This window comes from Rhea americana, unplaced genomic scaffold, assembly GCF_003343005.1.
Source record: "Rhea americana isolate MKP2758 unplaced genomic scaffold, rheAme1 scaffold_32, whole genome shotgun sequence".
Taxonomy (NCBI): Eukaryota; Metazoa; Chordata; class Aves; order Rheiformes; family Rheidae; genus Rhea; species Rhea americana.
In genome coordinates, this window is record NW_028186446.1 from 2807907 (window position 1) to 2825955 (window position 18049).

At 37.8% G+C, this 18049-nt stretch overlaps 2 protein-coding genes across 3 annotated transcripts in view; both read right to left on the reverse strand.

The window, feature by feature from the left end:
- Positions 1-671, reverse strand: part of CLXN (calaxin) — an 8231-nt gene extending 7560 nt beyond the window's left edge. For both annotated transcript variants that reach the window (XM_085310502.1, XM_085310501.1), the window contains exons 1-2: positions 557-671; positions 96-251 (exon numbers count right to left, since the gene is read on the reverse strand). In XM_085310502.1, coding sequence (XP_085166628.1) covers positions 96-251; positions 557-614 — 214 coding nt within the window. In that variant the 5' untranslated portion in view covers positions 615-671. The remainder of the gene's footprint in view (positions 1-95; positions 252-556) is intronic.
- Positions 672-1585: 914 nt separating this feature from the next.
- FAM133B (family with sequence similarity 133 member B) lies at positions 1586-18043 on the reverse strand. Its single transcript, XM_085310503.1, has 11 exons — positions 17963-18043; positions 13105-13202; positions 12279-12357; positions 10090-10164; positions 9882-9914; positions 9398-9466; positions 8858-8953; positions 7582-7629; positions 5985-6080; positions 5143-5190; positions 1586-3479 (listed from the first exon to the last, which is right to left on the reverse strand). Exons 1-11 carry the CDS (start codon positions 17984-17986, stop codon positions 3393-3395), a joined length of 753 nt encoding a protein of 250 aa, XP_085166629.1. The 5' UTR covers positions 17987-18043; the 3' UTR covers positions 1586-3392.
- Between the last annotated feature and the right edge of the window lie 6 nt (positions 18044-18049).

The window sequence follows — 18049 nt, forward strand, 5'->3', positions numbered from 1 at the left end:
GTTTTTAAGACCACTGTTTGAAAATTGTTGCTCCAAATTAAAAAAAGAAAAAAGAAACCTGCAACCTTACAATCCTTTAAACCTATAACCCTCACCTCTGTCCATAATCATGTCATCCGTCATTCCAAACGTGCAATGCAGAATGTTTCTGAACATGTTACGATCTAAGCCAACTGCAGCAAACCGATCCCTCGACTCGGTCGCCAGTGTGTGGAAGAGCTTGATGAGACATTCCACCTCCTTTCTGTTAACTGCCCAATCAAAACACAAGCAAAAAGATTTCACATCCCAAGTTACGAAAAATAAGTCGCAGGACCAGGGAAGCCGCAGGACCAGGGAAGCCGCAGGACCCAGCCACGATGGACAGTAATCGGTTTCTGAAGCGGCCCAAGACATATCCGCCCCCACCCCCCATCCCAGCCGCTCCCGAGGGGGCACAGCATGACGGGCGGGGACGAGCACCCCAAAGGAGGACGAGGCAAGAGCAGCGGGACACAGGGGCTGCCGGTCGGGGGCAGGGGAGGGCAGGGGGTGCCCCGCCGCCCCGCGCACTCACAGTGCCTGGCGGACCGCACCAGCGAGTCCGTCAGCTGCTGCAGCCTCTTTCTGCTCATGGCGCCCGCCTCGGCCGCCGCCGCCGCCGGCGCGCGCGCCGCTACCGTGGCAACGGGTCACGCGGCGGAGGGCGGGGGGCGGGCGCGCGGGCGGGCTCCTCCCCCGCCCCGCAGCATGGCGGCGGGCCGCGGGMCGCGCTCTGGCTGCGCGGGCGGCGCCAGGCATCGGCGCGGCGACGCCTGCCCGCAACCGACGGCGTGACATCGAGCTGGCTCCCAGCGTGGTGGCGGGGGCGCGCGGAGGTGCTCAGCGGGCCGTCAGGTGTTCCACGCAGTCAGCGCGCCCTCTGCCCACGCAGAGGCTCTGTATTTACGATTTCGTTTTATGCCGGCCCGTTCTCTCCGCTTTTCCTCCCTGAGGATCCCAACCGAACCCATCACGATCTCCACCACACCCGTACAGATTTCTTTGCACCGCATCAGTGACCACAAATCAAATGGAAAACTAGCAAAGAGCTCTGCCTTTGCTTGCAACTACCATCACCACCTCAAAGATTCAGCATACGCAAACCAAGAAAGCTGAAGTGCTTTGATTAGACTTTTCCTTCAAGGAAAAAAAAAACATGCAAGAAGATTAACAATGTATTTGTTAATGGACTGAAAACTGAAACATTTTATTGGCAATATTAAAGCTTTGCTGTGAACTGGCAAAGCCTGTATGTCCCTATGTATATATATAGCTATACCACTTCAAAAGTGTTACGGTGGTATTTGACTACACAAATTACATAGATGGCCAGCAACAAATAGTTATATTTAGAAAATTTAAATTACATACCTGCTTATGCATTTGGAAGACTGGGGCACTCATTCCCATTTTTATTTCTTTCTGACACAGGTAGTTGTGTAGAAGTCAAATAAGGTATCACTCAGAGTACAGCATGTATCATATGGTTCATTACTAGTTCCTTTTAACAAAACTGTAACACTACAACTTAGGAAAAAAAAAAACAAACCCCAAATCAAACCCCTACTGTTCACCGCATTTTGCCTTTATTTTAACCTCAAYGATGTGACAATCTTCAAAATCAGTAACATTAAGCCCAACTGTATAAAATATTTGCTCAAAATAGTTTTGAAGGGACAGAAAGTCATTGCTGCAAGTTAATGTTTGTATTTTTCTAAGAATTTACTTGAAAAGTCAGTTTCACTGTAGAATGGCAATACTGTCTTTTTCACCCAGTTTTTCATTGCAGTTTGCAGACTAATAATCAGTTAACCAAGGTCTTGAAATTCTTGGAAATAACATACCTGAAACATCCATATGCAACAAAGGCAAGTTAGAAGTGCAATGAAACAGAGGAGGATCATTAGCACAATCTGTKGTTTAGCACTCTGAATACAAGAGTAGTTGTTAATGGCTAACATAGGAGGCCTAGCAATGAGTACTTCAATGGAAGACATAAGGATAATTTCATGTAAAAACTAAAATCCAATGGTTGCTTGTGCTTTTGTGTGTGCACATTCAATTTAAAAGCTTTTTTTTTTTTTTTAATTTCTAAAAGAACTTATTTAAAGTAAAATAGCTTTATGATTTAGGTAAACATTCTGTAGCCCTTAAGTACAAAAATATAAATACAAACTGTTTAAACAGTATCTTTAATGAGATTCTGGCAGTATTTTTATATAACAAGACACATCACGTAACAAGTCTGCCACTGAACTTGCTTAAGAGTAAAATCAGCTTCAATATGAAGCTGTTAGATATCAAAACCCCGCTTTTTACATGCTAAATATCTTCAGCAAGTGTGCATTTAAACACAGCAATGAACTTAACTTTAAGAATAACTAAATACATACATGAAATTCTGCATGTGGAACATAATTCATAAAACTGGTTACAACGAATGATTACCTGTATTTTGTTAATTTAAAAATGGTACAAAACATGCAAAACAATTCTAAAGATAAAGCAAAGAAATAAAGCAACCAGTGTTTGCCAGAAGCATTCAATTAAACCAAAATAACATTAAATGAAATACATGTACTTACTAACAGATCTATTTCAAAGAAGCAGAGGTAAAATCTTTAGTTTTTGAACGTCAGTTATGCTGCAAAATGTCATTGCTTTTGCTTAATGCAGAAGCACATGCTTAGAGGCCCAGAACCACTTATTCAGAAAAAGCCTGCTGACAATAGATGTGACCTCCCTGGAATCAGAGATACTGCATGGATTAAAAATAGCAGAGATTTGCAAGGATCAAAGGCAAAGGCACCCTATTCAGTTAGCCAAAATGGTAGCATTCCCTTTCCCGCAAGCATAAAGATGGTAATGGGGCAGATGCTAGACATTTCTACAAAGATAGCATTTTAAATGTCATCAAGTTCCCATTTTGTAAATGCCAAAAGCAGGCATCAGCTTGTAATAGTTTATGTACTATATTAACCTGAATTATGAACTTGAGATTTTATTTGTCCTGATTTACAAATTAAGACTATTACTAATTCTTTTTAAAACACTACTTTTAGTATCTAGAAAGCTGACTCCTATTTTCCAATATTTTACATCCTAGTTGGACTACCATTTTATGTTGTTTCAAATACCTAACATTGGTAACTGGAATTTTATAAAAGTTGTACCCCATATATATTAAGCAGCAGGCAACAACAATGGTCTTTCCCAGCACAGCTGCATCTGGCTGGCTTCTGAAATATTAGGAATATTTTCTAAAACACAGGAAAACTCATGCGATTTGGTAAAGTTTGCCATCATTTCACAGTTTAAGTTTCCTTTAGTCATTGCACTTTTGTTGAAAAGATAGTCTTGCTTTTTAAAAATTATTCCGAATCTGAATTTGAACCAGCAATCTTCTTTTTCTTCTTTTTACCATGTTTCTTATGCTTCTTTCTCTTTTTTGTTTTATCCTAAAAAAAAGTTAAAATTGAGGTTATTGTATGAGAAAACTGCCATCTGTTAAATTAATCTAATGAAAAATAAGAGCACTGAAAGGATATTCATACAAAGACATTTCAAATGAGACCTGTATAAAAGCCTACTGAGTTATACTAATACCAGAAAAAGTCCGTATTTCATCCAGTAGCTTGCACTATTATGAACAGCTTTTCAATATATTACCATCATGGTCTGGCTATTTCATGCCTCTCATCATTACAACTATTTTGTTTCCTAAACTTTTACCCGATTTCACTTTTCTCTAGATTTCTGAGAAAATAATAAGAAAGTGCTTTGATAAGCAATGACATCTTATATATGTGGGAATAACTAGAATATTTACAGATTTAAAAATAAGTGCTTGTATTTACAGTGCAAAATTAAATAGTTCAGGTGCACTTGGCTAGAATCGCCAACACTTATGCCTTATTTAAAATGAAACAACATCATGCCAATTATATATACAAACACACTGAAGTAAAGCTGTTGTATTCAGTCCTGAAGTCAATATTTTGAACACTGTGCTATAAAAGCTGAGAGATGCAATCTTGTATTTTGGCAAGCAGAATTTCAGTTTGAATTCTTGAATAGGTGTGATGTAATGCACACAAAACAACCTAGTATAAAAGCTATTGTTTATATATATATAAACACAATATAAATACAAAATCAATCATTCAATAAATATTTTATTTATTTATATATATATATATATATAAATAAACAGATGCAATTCTTTTAAGGATAAAAGACAGTCACTAGAAATTTTATGGCAAACAGCTTATGTGATTATGAAAAAACAGAAACTTGAAGATCCACATAAAGTATGTATGGAGTATCACTGATACCCCTATGCTTCTATTTGTTGGATGGCTACACTGTAAACCTTTCTTTTGCACTAACTTATATGGACAGTTGAGGCGTCCAAGTTATGACTAGTGCTGTGGTGGGTTCTCTGACAGTCAGTGGAGAGGGAAAGATACAGACATCTCCACCAGTGGGTAATTCAGATATCAAAATGATTACACTCCTAACTGAAGGAGCTTCAGGTAAACGTGATGAATCTGGGGCTCTGAAAATTACTGCTGAACCTCCATCTCACTTTTATCAACAGAAAATCAACAAAATAGAAGTAACAGGTTGCTAAAAGCTTTTTGTTTAGCGGGGGAAGATTTATACCAGGATGGGCACTGCAGATAATGTGGCCTAAGGCCCTTTTCATGCTCTGGTACAGGGGGCTTACAAAGGAAGGATTATACACAATACTCTGAGACAGAACAGCACTGCAATCTGTGTAGCAAACAGCTACCCCACCAGATATTAAATAGAATTTAATAGTTCTGTCTGGTTGTTACAGAGTAAAACAGACTTTGACTTCAGGCAATAAACATGAAACTTACATAAATCCCATCTCTTATATATCTATTTAGGTAAAATAGGGACAAATTCTTCTTCTGATTACACAACTGAAAAAGTGAGTTCAGTAAGTACATGCAGAAATTATGAATATAGATTCATGCTACAGTAGACTTTTGCCATAAAACACTGTATAACTGAAAAATGTGGAATTAGAAATTAACTAGGTACAGTATATTTATATCCTAAAACTACAGTAACAATAGGAAGGATACTTGCTGTTGCTTTCTCTTTTTCCTCATTGTTTTTCTTCTTTTTCACTTGCACCTAAAAAGAATAAGTAAGATTTAATAGGATAGAAGTTTTGGAAATTCTGTTTTAAGTAAAAGTTCAAGCTTTTGCTGTGTATAAATGAGTGACGGCACAACAGAGTTCATAGAACATACCAAACAATAACACATGAAGAAACAGTGGTTATCTATGTTATTTTCTAGAACAAGCATCATCCTATAAACATGCAATTTGGGAATGCTCTCTGCTTTTAATATACAGCAGAACAAGAAATCAGCAGAGAGAGATAAGTAAAATTACTAAGGTAATAACATGATAAAAATTCATAATGAAAAATCCAGTATGGTCTGACATTGCGTAATCCTACAGGAATAAAAGTCTTCAAAGTAGCTAAACAAGGGTGAAAATAAGAGTATTACGGCCATTTTTTTTTTTAACTGGCTGCCTTTTTCACTGGATTAATTTTAACAATCCTGAAATCTGCCTGTCTATGCACAAACATCAAAGAGAAATCCTGTGTAGTGTACCCCATCAAGCAGTTGGTGTGATGTTACTGAATCCTAAAATATCTGTAAATAGTGGAAAAATTTCAAGGAAGAAATATAATTCAGAATAACCTGTAGGTGTTAAGAATTGTACTGAATAATTCCTACTGTAAGATTTTACTAAAGAGAAAAATGCGAACATCCCTGAATGTTCTGCACCCTCAAAGTTAACTGGTGAGAGCAAAATCAGTTCCAACAATGTATTAATCTAAGCTAGTTTCACTCACTCAGGTGCATCCGTAAGCTAAATCCTTATAACATCTGAAGATGAGGTTTCACACTGACCTGCTCTGTTTGATCTGATTCTGATAAGGATTCTGACGATAAAGGTCCATCACAACGATCAGCTTTCTTTCTTTTTCTATGATGATTTTTGCCATCCTACACAAAATAAGTGTTATATTTGTTATTAAAGTTAGCTCTGAGATTTTATAAAACTCCTGCTTTACAAGTTAGATTGAAATAGTAATTCTAAGTTATAAAATATTTTATACTATTGCAGGTATTAAATTTATTACTCATCATCACCACCAAATTACCCTAAATGTCTAATAATTGTTAAAATGTGGAAATAAAATAATTTTTCTACGTATTGCGGTTTTTTTTTTTTTTTTGTTACTAAGATACTGCAACCTTCTGTAAGTGAGAGAAATAAAGTTCCAATATGGTCTCTTATTTTAAATAAAAACATTGGTAAAGAGTAAATATTTGAAAATAGTGCTGCATGATTTTTAAGTACTACTGAGGAAATAAGATGTCTCAGCAGGCATATACAAACACCGCAGCTTTAGACTCTTGCTTTGCTAACGAAATTAAAAGAAAGAGCTCCCTCTATCTTTGTGTCCAAATGAGTTAAGCTGTCCCTGCCAGCTGTGCCTTCAACATTTTATACATAATCTCAGTATACTTAAAGGGCAATCTTTTTATTACTACTAAAATCTAGATTCTGTATAAGATTACTCTCTGAGCTACTTTTTTCCTTTCCCTTTTTCCAGGCCACCATTGCTCTGGACCAGGCAAGGAGCAGGGGGCAGGTGTGATTCCAAAACTATCCTATCTAGTCTATTATAGGTGCTACAGTCTTCTCCCAGAAGTACTCAGAAAATGATGCAGCCAGTTTGAGAGACTGGGCATCCTCAGATAGGAGGAGACCTCAACTCCCCCCTCCCCCAAACCCTTTGTTTTCAGAAGAGGCATGAAATTAGGCATTACAGAGGCCAAGATCAAAGCACTAAGGTAGACACTTGGCTCTTTGAAGAGAAGCTACTCAAAGTTAAAGGAGTTGGTGGGAAATGGAGACTCTGAACTGGAAGCAAAATAAGGAAAAAATGCTATCGACATATCTGCCTTGTTCAATAGACAATTGATACATCAGAGTCAATACTGTCCACACACATTTTTCTCAGTAATGTTTCAAAGCCAGTATCATTACAGCATATATAATTATGACTACATTTAGATAAAAATGTTCTGTTTGATGTTACTTGATTTCCAGCAACAAACTAGTTACCTACCAAACATCCCAGTGCAGTGTCTTCAGATGAATATAACTAGCCATTCAACCTAAAAACCAAAATACCAGAATGCCACTAATCTACTACAGATCAGATACTTTTCTGTTCACCCTCGCAACAGGAATGGATCCAGTAGTTTCCTCTAACACCAATACAAAAAACAGGAGCTGAACCCAACTAAAAATCTACCCCAAACTGGGGTTCTGAATGTCTTCTGATTGTCTAGTGTTGGACAGTAAATTTTGGTACGTGTGAATTCAGACATTCAACATTAAAAAAAAAAAAAAAAAGAAAGAAAAAAAAAGAATCAAGCTCCATTATGTATGTAAAAAGCAGTTCTGAGATACGTATTTCAAAAGGAAACCTACCTTCTCTTTTTCATGGTCTTCCTTTGATTTTTTCTTTTTAATGCTGTCCTAAACAGAAAAAAATATACACTATGACAAAAATATTTCAGTAAAAAGCAGAAATCCCAACAGCAATCTGACCCAATGCATTTTCTTCTATATTGAAAGTCATTCTTCAAAGCTGCTCTTTTTGCCTTGCAGTTAACAGAAATATGAAAAAAAAAATACTAATTTTGAGGCAACTGCTGATGTCCTGAACCAGCACTGTGAAAAAGTCTCTATGGAATCAGGTAACAGAGTACTTGCTGAGAGCAGAACATGTAGTCTCCGAAAAGGAAACCAGCTATCACTGTTGTAACCATGTGCCCCTCTAACATCCCACAGTCTGGAGTCTCTATTCTCCATCTGCGCTCATCTCAGCTGACTGTGGGTAAAGCAGAGATTGCCTTGGAGTTTTCTGCCTTTCCATTTCAGCAGTAAAAAGTGTCTCTGCTTTTTTTTTTTTTTTTTAATGTATTGAAAGAGTTTTCAAACTCTTGTTATCACAAACTGATAAGGGCATGCAAAGAGTGATTCATCATAATTTATACCACACTGGTACGGGTATTCCAGTGAAAACCTTCAATGAAGTCTACCTCAGTGAAGTCAGAATCTTAAATCACTGTATTATTAATTTTTAGGCAAGAATTTTAACAACTATCCATTGTAACAAAGAAAATATGAAAAGCTAATAGGACAGATTGCCTCACGTATCTTTTCCGCCTTTTTGTTCATTCTGTAAGCTAGGCCATGTACATTGCTGTACTTTCTTTAAGTAAGGAAAAAGCAACTCTCGATTTAATATGCATTTGTCAGAGGCTCAGTGCTCCAGCATGAAACTGCTCTGTCCAAAGTTACTTAGCAAGTATCACTGATATCTTGCAACATCTTTGTTTTCACTGATGGTCTTCAATAAAATAGCACATTCACAAGACGTTCACAGAACGTTTTAATTCAAACTAAATGTTTGAGCAGCACAAAAACTGCGTATGTCTGAATTCAGAAAAACAGCTAAACATTGTTAGAATAACAGCATAYTTATCTTCTAAAGATCAAATTAATTCTGCCTGCAGTCATGACAAACAGATGTAGATGCCTGACGGCATCTGGAAGTTACAAGCACAATGCAGCTACAGTAAGAATGTATGACTTTAAATTTGAGAGATAAAAAAATATTCATATGTAGAAGTCAGAAATATTTGTGTCTTTGTAACATAGATCAAGAAAACCTCCCAAGAGTAACACACTGCATATTTACCTTGCTATCTGTTTCAGACTCAGAAGTTGAGCTTGCTGAAGACTTCCGTGAAGAGCGATATTTCTTTTTCCTTCTTCTCTTCCCTTGCTTTTTATCCTATACACAAATATTTTAGGAGAGAGAGAAAAAAAAAAATATTTTCAGTAGCTATTACAAAAAATGTGAAAACTCCAAATTCCTATGTGTTATTATGCTGAGGAATAAAGCATAATACAACTGATTTTTTTTAGCAGATAACATTCATAACCCTTCTTAAAAAAAAAAAGAGGGAAAAATGCAAATTCTCTAAAGTCTTTTTATTATTTAGATGTATGCTACAGAATCTGATTATCTGTAACAAAGATTTTGCTAAAAAGTAAAAATAAAATACATATGTACGAATATATATGTGTGTGTGTATTTGTGTATACAAATACTCACAGCTTCTAAGTTCCAGCTGCATCAAAACTAAGTATGTTTATGAGAACATGCTGAGAACAATACAAAAGCATAATTTCTTTGAAAATACAAAACATCAGATTGTGATAATTTAGTTCTTACCTCATCTTCAGAATCAGATGCACTGCTGGAAGAATCAGAGCTTGATGAAGAAGAAGAAGATGAAGACAACTTGACCAAACACAACAAAAAATGAAGCTTGTGAGATGCAGCATTTTGTCTAGCAAATAGTCAGAAGACCATCCAAACACATCCCTTAAAAATCTCTTCCTTTTCAAAGTATTACAAATGAACTTTTACTTCTAAGAAACTGGTCTTGTATAGGTTTCCTTAAATGAAACTGTAAAAAGTGAGTTACTAACATTTTTAACATAATAACCTGTATTTATTACTATTTCCTTGTATTTAAACACAAATAAAATTCTTCTTGTACAGAACGTTAGCCACCTCTCTCAAATGAAAATAAATTATTTTAGCATATAAATTCAAAATTAGAGCTATATTCTCTCTTTCTAAGAGACTTTAAATGACAAACAGGAACAACTCAAAGGCAAAAAAAGCTCAGAAAACTGAAAACTTTGCTCACCCTATTAGATTTCTTCTTTTCCTTTTTCTTTTTCTTAAAAAACAAAACAAAACAACCATTATTTTGGCATCATGTCCTTTTGTTTTTGTGCATTTGGTTTTATGTTCTTTAATGCTGACTTTTAAAATGTGTTTATGACATTCCGTGCTAGCAGCATAGAAAATAAATCCAGTTCAACACAAACTGTACTAAGCTGAAAATAACTTACCTCTTTCTTTTTCGAGGAACTCTCACTTCCACCCAGTAACTTCTCCCTATGTTTTTCTAGCTCTTTCCTCCAATTCTGAAAACAAACAAGCAAAACAATGGCATGATCATTATTAAAGTTTCATTATGAGGCCTTTTTGAAATCCTGTCCCATACCTGAAGCTATAAAATATTCATAAAACTTATAGAAAATAAACAACATAGGCAAAAAAAAAGGCTGTGATGCATTTGATTTTACAGAAATTTGTTCTATTATCAAGTATCATGTTAGTTTGCACCCTAATGCTGAAGTTATTTGGATTTCATAGATACCCATTTACCTTGGATTTGAAGGCCATCAACTATGGTATATTTGTTATTTGTATCACAGTTTTCTGTGTGTTTTAGTGCTTAGTATTTTAGCAACAGAAGGCACTTTGCCACAAAAACTGGTAGTTTGTATTAGTTTTAAAGTCATCTGAAGCAAAATCTGAAGACTATTTGTCCTGGCTCTTCATTGATGCATAGGTGCCTCTGTCAGTGTCAACAACTTAGAATATTAAATTATTGTATGTACCTTCTTAGAAAGGCTCTTGTTTTCTGTTAGGCCAAACTCACTGCACAGATAAGACTCCTTTTGTTCCTCTTTTTTTGAGGCCCTCACAAACTCTCTAGGTTTCCTAAAGTCCCACTTTCAGAGGCTCTGAAACGTTTGCAACCCTACCACACTGAAAGGCTGCTAGTTTCAACCTGCATGTGCCACTTCCCCTTCCCATGTCAGAGATGTTGTGTTCTCCATTTTCTTCTTTTTAGCATTTTCATTCTCTTTTTCCTCATAAATAGGATGTATTATTATTGTATTAGTAAAGCAGTGATAATCACATATTGTGCTGAAGGGAGAGGCATAGCAGGAATTAAGTAAGATTACTACTCCCGGGCAATGCTATACAATACAGAAATCCCCAAGTCAGCATATAGTGAATTAGCTTAACAGCACTGCTGAAGGACACAGCAGATTAGCCAGGACAGAGTGTTGCATGCAAGGTGCTTCCACAACACAAGGCAACACCTACAGAGTATTGCAGCGGGTTGCGTACTTTCATATGCTACAACCTGGAGCTAGCTCAGGGGTTTCTAACGACAGGTTGTGCTTTATTAGGCACACAATCTCCTTCAAGTATAAACAGACTATGCTAATATAGCGTTTTGAAAAAACTAGGAGGGATGGCACTTCATTCAAAAGACTTGTAATCTTTTCAATCTTTAAAAGATTAGTTCTTAAACCAAACTTGCTGAGGTGCTGTACTGTCCACTCCTCACTTAAGGAGCACTGAAAAGTGATCTGCCCAGAACAGCATCCCATCACCATGGAAATACTAGTATTATTCCTTGGGCAAAAAGGTGCAACAGAAGCAGATGCATCATGTCCTTCCAGTAACAAAGGAGGAGCATAACTGACTTCAATCAGAAACTCTCATACAATGGTGAAGACTACTGCTTAAAACTTATCCCAAGATACCAGAACCCACCAAGGGAACAGGAACAGTTATATTCATCTTACGTCAATTTCTTCCTATACATACAATAGGGGTTACAAATGAAACTTCCTTTTATCATGCTGATCTCCAGTAGGCACTGAACACAGATATCAGAATGGCTCAACTTATGGTAGGAATCAGCATGTAAAATAGCCAGCTTGAGACAAGAGTGGAAGGAGTGCTTTTTAGTCCCGTCTGGACATTCAAGGCCCTTCTCTGTACTTCTACTTTGGTATTTCATATACATTCCCCGCCAAAGATGTCAACTCCCAGCAATATTCCTCTTTGGATTGTATGACCTTAAACAGGTGAAAATCAAAAAAAGAGACTTTGATTTATCACACTGGAAAATGAATTAGTTTTATTTATTTATATAAATACATGCATTTGTATAACTATATTACATTTATGAAAATGTAAAAATTGAATGAAATGAAATATGAACATTTTATTCAGTAGTATTTTTGAAAACATATACAGTGTTTCTCTGAAGTGAGTGTAGCTCTCAATTTAAGGGGTAAGCTTAACATCCAATATAAACACAACAAAACATTCATTCATTAAAAGCTTAAGCAATTAGAGATACTTAGCGTTGTTAATGATAATGGAAGAAAAATAGCATTATCATATAGAAAGGACAGAATATTAACATGATATTGGTCACATTACAAACCTCATTCATCTTTTCTTCAAATTCAGCCAAAGCCCTGGATCCTTTCTTTTTCTTTTCTAGTTGTTCTTTTACTTCTTCCCTACAGAAAAAAGATGATAAATCAGTATTACTCTACTTTCACAATTAAAAATATCTTCTTCAGTGTTTTTACAGAAACATGCTGACGTACAAAAATCTATGGTTTTGTAGGCTTCTTCTGAAATTCAGCTTTAGGTAAACTTCCACCGGAAAGGGCAAGGAAAGCATCTTAGATGTTATGTGTATGGTAATCTATTCCTAAAAACTTAAGTACTATATCTAAATCCCTCTGAAAGAGCTAACACTAGCTTTGCAGTTAGGTAAATTGTGCTCTAGTTTCTTATTATAGAAGGTAAAATGGATTGAACATAAAGTAAGTTCTTGAAAATAACTGCTGAGATGATTCTGCTTCTTAAGACGACAGTTGGGTAGGGCAAACTTCACTCTAAAAATATACCAGCATATTGTTTTTCATTAGATAACTTTGTTTAAAAATCCAACATATCTGCTGACTTTACATACTAGGATTCATGAAAGAGATAGAAAGACCAATATTTTCCTCCTCTGATGAACTGCTGCCAAATATCTAAGGACATATGATATATAGGTCTTTCAAAATGCAGTATTTTTTTTTTATTTTTAAAAAGACTGAATATAGATTTAGAACAGAACATCTTGTCCAGAGACAACGAGTCTTTAAAAATGAATTACTGCACATTCTGGGGAGGAAGTAACTGTGTCATCTTAGTAAGAAAGAATAAAGCTTTTATTCAGAAGGTCAGAAAGGTAGACAAATATTGCCACTTACCACGTTGGTCTTGGCCTGTTCAAGTAGTCTTGTATTGTTGGTCCTGAATTTTGGGCAGGACCTCGTGCTCTGGCCATAGCTATGGGATTCATATAAGCCTTGAATATGAAAAGAACAAAAAAAAAATCACTAGCTATACTATACTAACAAAAAATTGTCCTTCTTTGCACAACCTTTCTCACACACTGAAAATAACTTCTGACTTGTTTCTAAAAATACAAAGTATTTACCTAAACCGAACTGATTCAGTCTGACAGAAACTCGAGAAAATGCTTTCAGTCTGGAGTCACATATTGGCAAAAAGAATTCATCTACAAAAACTCATCCACATTTTTATAAAAATTCCCCCTCACTGAGGAACACTTTTGCAAACTGAATACAGTATTATAATTGCTGAAATATTCTTTCTTAGGATATGGAAAATGTGATCTAATTTTAGCTCCCTTACTCTCTGAGATAGCCAATAGGCCTTTAACGTTCTGCAGAAAATTAATGATAGTAGAATGAACAAATTCTGAACAGTTTAACAATACTCCACAAGCTTCTTGCTTTAACACTAAAACAAATAAGCTATGGTCCTCTGCTACAATAATACATACATGAAACCTCTTTGCCTGAGGCCAATTTGAGAAAAAAAAAAAAAGTATTTTGAATAATAACCTGTGTTAACAAAGTAACAGTATTATTAACCAAATTTTATGAAGCATTCCCTATTCCAAGCTTGTGTATTCTCTTCATACTTGCTTTAAAAAACGTAGTATGTTATAGAAATCAAATTTAAAAAATAAAATCCATAATCTACAAGAGTGATTAATGAAAAAAATATATTCTAGAAGGTAGTTTGTCAATTTTTGTTATACTTATTTTCTGATGTGCCAATTATATTGTGCTCAAGCAAAAGAGAGATATGTTCTTATCTTAGGCAGAGACATAAGTAAAATTATCATCATGTAAGCTACAAAAAGTATGAGAAAAATGTATCAAGAAAATTGAAGAGACACAACATCTCAGAAGTGAAAAAATTAAGATGACTTGATCAAAAGTATTCCCGGGATATATTTCACAAGAAACTCATTATATAATCCTATGACCTTCCCTAGACCCTTACTCCACTTATGACCAAAATAGATTTAATGTCCACTTTGTGAGATATGCCATTCTTGATTTTGATTTCTCCTCATTCTTAAATATGTCACACCAGGCCCTACTTACTGTGCATTATTGAAGCCCTTCTCTAGTGTCTGACTGCCCTGTTGATTTTCTCAGGGGCTTTTATTATTACAGCATCCCAATACTTAACAAACAATTCACTCTTGCAAAACATAAGACAAACTATTTTTACTGTCTGCAGTTCAGAAATGAGAAACAAAAAATAAAACAGTTAAAACATCCACCAGCTTGGTTGTCCAATTTGAGATCAAATATGACTTTTTTGAGAGTTCTTAGCATTGCACAACATTGCAAGTTCAAAGCAAAGATTCAGCTGCTTTTGCAGCTTTTATGTCCGGTACTGCTTCTTATCAGATCATAAAGTTCAGAAAACACCACAACACACAGTTAGTGACCATTTGTGAGAGCCTAATCTGAACAACTAGCTGAGCATCATAGGAACTCTGGAAGAGCCAAAGAAAGAGTGTAGCTCTCCTTCCCCAGGGCAACATTCAACTACCTTAATCATGCAACATTTTTTTTTTCTTCCTGCCTCATTCACTCCATGTTCCTAAATTCTGCAACATCAGACAGGGGGGAATCCTAGAGATAACAGCTGCCTTTACTACACTTCCCTTGCTCATCCCTAAAGTGTCATCTATCTTGCACAATGCATGAGCTAAAGGTCCATAAAAAAAAATAGTCCCATGGAAAAAAAGCACAGTTCAGCACTGCCTCACCTTGCCCACTGTGGGAGATGCAATTCAGGTGCCTCTTTTCCTCTGTTCTCCCTGTCCCCAGCAGCTCGCCCCTACCTGCCAGGCAAGTGCTCAGCCCTCCTCCTGCTTTGGCCAGCTCTGCCCCTCTCCGGGGGCAGCAGCCACTGTAGTTGCKTCCTGTGCAACTCAGAGCTGGCCTCACAGTTGCAGAGGACAAGCCAGACAGGCTGTTAAATGGGGGTCAAAAGCAACACCTACCTACTGCCTCCCATTCCATTCCCATCACAGCAGGGGCAGCGGCTGCAGCAGCGCTGCGCTTCTGGCCTGGCCTGCGAGCCAGCGAGGTGGCCAGCGGCTTTGCCTCTTATGGCTGCATTTGGTCCAAGACAGGGGCTCTAGCCTCCGGCAGGGAAAGGTGGCAAGTGCAAAGGAAACAACTCTCCATGCCAAATCTGGCTCACAGGCCATCAACTGGACCATGCTGAAGCAACCAGAGCATGCTTTTAGACCATTTTTTGATTCAAGCGTTCATGACTAAGGATCATATTTTCAGCCTTTTTTTTTTGGGGGGGGGGGGGGGGGGGAGGGGAGTTTTTTTTTTTTTCTAATGCATACACAAAGGTTAACTTGTATGGGCCAGTAACTGCTAAAGTATGTCAATTTGAACTAGTTCAGTCTCGGGTTGGCACCTTCTTTTATAGCCAGGTATTATGCACTTGAGTAGTTACAGCCTTACGAACCTGTATTCAAGTTATTTACTTTAGCATTTTTTTAATCACATRAAATGTTAAATGAGGTTTGCAGAGTAAAAGCATATATAGCTTGTCCCTTGAATTAAGCTTCTTCTGATTGGAAAAGGAGTTCCTTTAGAAATGCAGGAAACCAGAATTTGAACACTTTTCATTATACAAAAATAATTTCAATGTATTAGATACACTAGGAAAGAAGGAGGAAAACGTAATTCATGACTTGGCTTACTACCATTAGCAAACTGAGTTTTGAGTTTTCTTTCTGGTTACCATTAAAGAGTTAATATCTGAAAACCGTAACTTCTTATATAATTATTATTCACAAAAAAAAAAGATTACTTCTTGTACTTAACCAAGTTCACTAGTTTCTGACTTGAACTAAACTGCAATTAGGAAAAAAACAACTCTCTGGACCAGCAAAGGAGGCTACGCTGTCAAATGTTAGTTTACTACTTCCTCAAACCGATCCCAGATGATTAGCTAGCAAACTTCCTCCATTCAGCAGCACACTTTCTTTAACTTTCTGGCAAGCACATAATGACTGAATATTTTTCTTTATTTCACATTTGGGAAATAAATACCTGCCTTAAAATAAGTTCTTAAAATTTCAAACATATTCATTTARGAACAATTATTTTACTGATAAATACTTCTTAGAAGTATTTACAGGGCTTTGCCAAACTGCATTTCACCAGAAAGAGCACASGCAAGCATAGAAATGCATTAGCAACAAAGAAAGTGCTTCTTCGCATGTTTGTTTTCTTTCTTTGGCAGCTTGCTCAGGCAGTTAAAAAGACATTTGCTTTGCACAAGCACGRGAAACCAGGGTTCAGCCAACCAGGGCTCTACGGGCAAGTAATACAAAGTCTTATTGCCTTGCAAGTATTCTGAAGATGAAGAAAAAAATTTAATTTCCATCTCCAAGCAGTCAAAGTGAGGGTATCTTTTAAAAGGGACCTGAGAAGGAGTTAACAGGTGGGAAGTTGTACAGTCATTAAKAGAAGCAAAGGAATATAATTTGTCTGTACTAGCAGTCATCATGGCATAAAGAGCCTCATCTAGGAAAATAAGGGTTTACTAGCAYGGGTAAGTGCATCCCCACTGCAGTACGAAAAGAATTAAAAATAAGTAAATAGACACCTAAATACACTCAAAGACAGTACAATAGTGCAGTAACATTTTAAGCATAGGCTAGGCCCTKCAGTCAAGTACCACATTTTTTTTCCAGTATGCTCCATTATTTTGGTGCCTAAGTAAAGTTATTAAAGGCAATTTGTTATACACTTGTATAACACGTATTTCCATAAAGTATATTATACATTGTTCCATCAAGTTAAGCAAAGACATTTGCCTGAATGGATCTGCTTAAAAGATCACAGCCTATACTAGAACAGACACAGAAAGGGGACAAACCAAAATTCTGTTTGTTTTTAACTCATTAATTKTAAATTTGTACCTTACTATGCCTAAATGAAATACAAACATGATGTGAATGGCTATCTGGGAGGAAAAAGTTAAAGGAAACACATCAGCAAGGATAAACGTGGTGGTAATATAAAATCAGGCTCTGCAGTCAGGTGTGCAGAAGCGTACTTTCAGCCTTTTGAAGCAGGCTCATGAGATCACTGCATAAACCTAAATTTCAAGTTGCTCAAGTACAGCTAACTGCCCAGTTTAAGAAAACGTGTTAAAACGTGTCAGCAAGTACACTCACCGCTACTAGAAAAAAAAAAATTATTTATTTTTAAATACGGAACAGGCCAGTACCTTCCACGTCTGAAGAGATCACAAAATAGGTACCAGCCACGACTACTGCTGGGTTTCACAGGGCAGTTACACGTTCCGCCGCGGGACCACGGGCACCTGCCGGCGCCATGCGGGGCCACGCCGGCGCCGCAGGACGCCTCGGAGGAGCAGGCCGGCTCGGGCCTCCGCGGCTCGGGCTCGGCCCCGCTGYCCGCCGAGGCGCTGCCAGCCGCCTTTGTTGTGCGGCGGCCCGGGACCGCCCGGGCGGCTCCGCGAGCCCCCGCTCCCGCCGCCTAACGAGTCACCTCTTTCCGCACCCCGAGACGCCTCCAGCGCCGCGACGGCGCAGGCCCGGCGACGCCGGGGCCCATTCCCGTCCCTCTCCCCCCACCCCGGCCCCCTCGGGTGCCTGCCCGGGGACTCCCCCGCCGCCCTCCGTCCTCCGCCCGCCGGGCCCCCGTTGCCGTCTGCCCGCCGCGCAACCGCGTTACTCACCACTCGGTTATCCCGCTTCCCCATGGCGCCGCCGAGAGCGGGCGCCGCCGCCCCGGCCTGGAGCCCCGCGCCCCGCCGGGCAACACG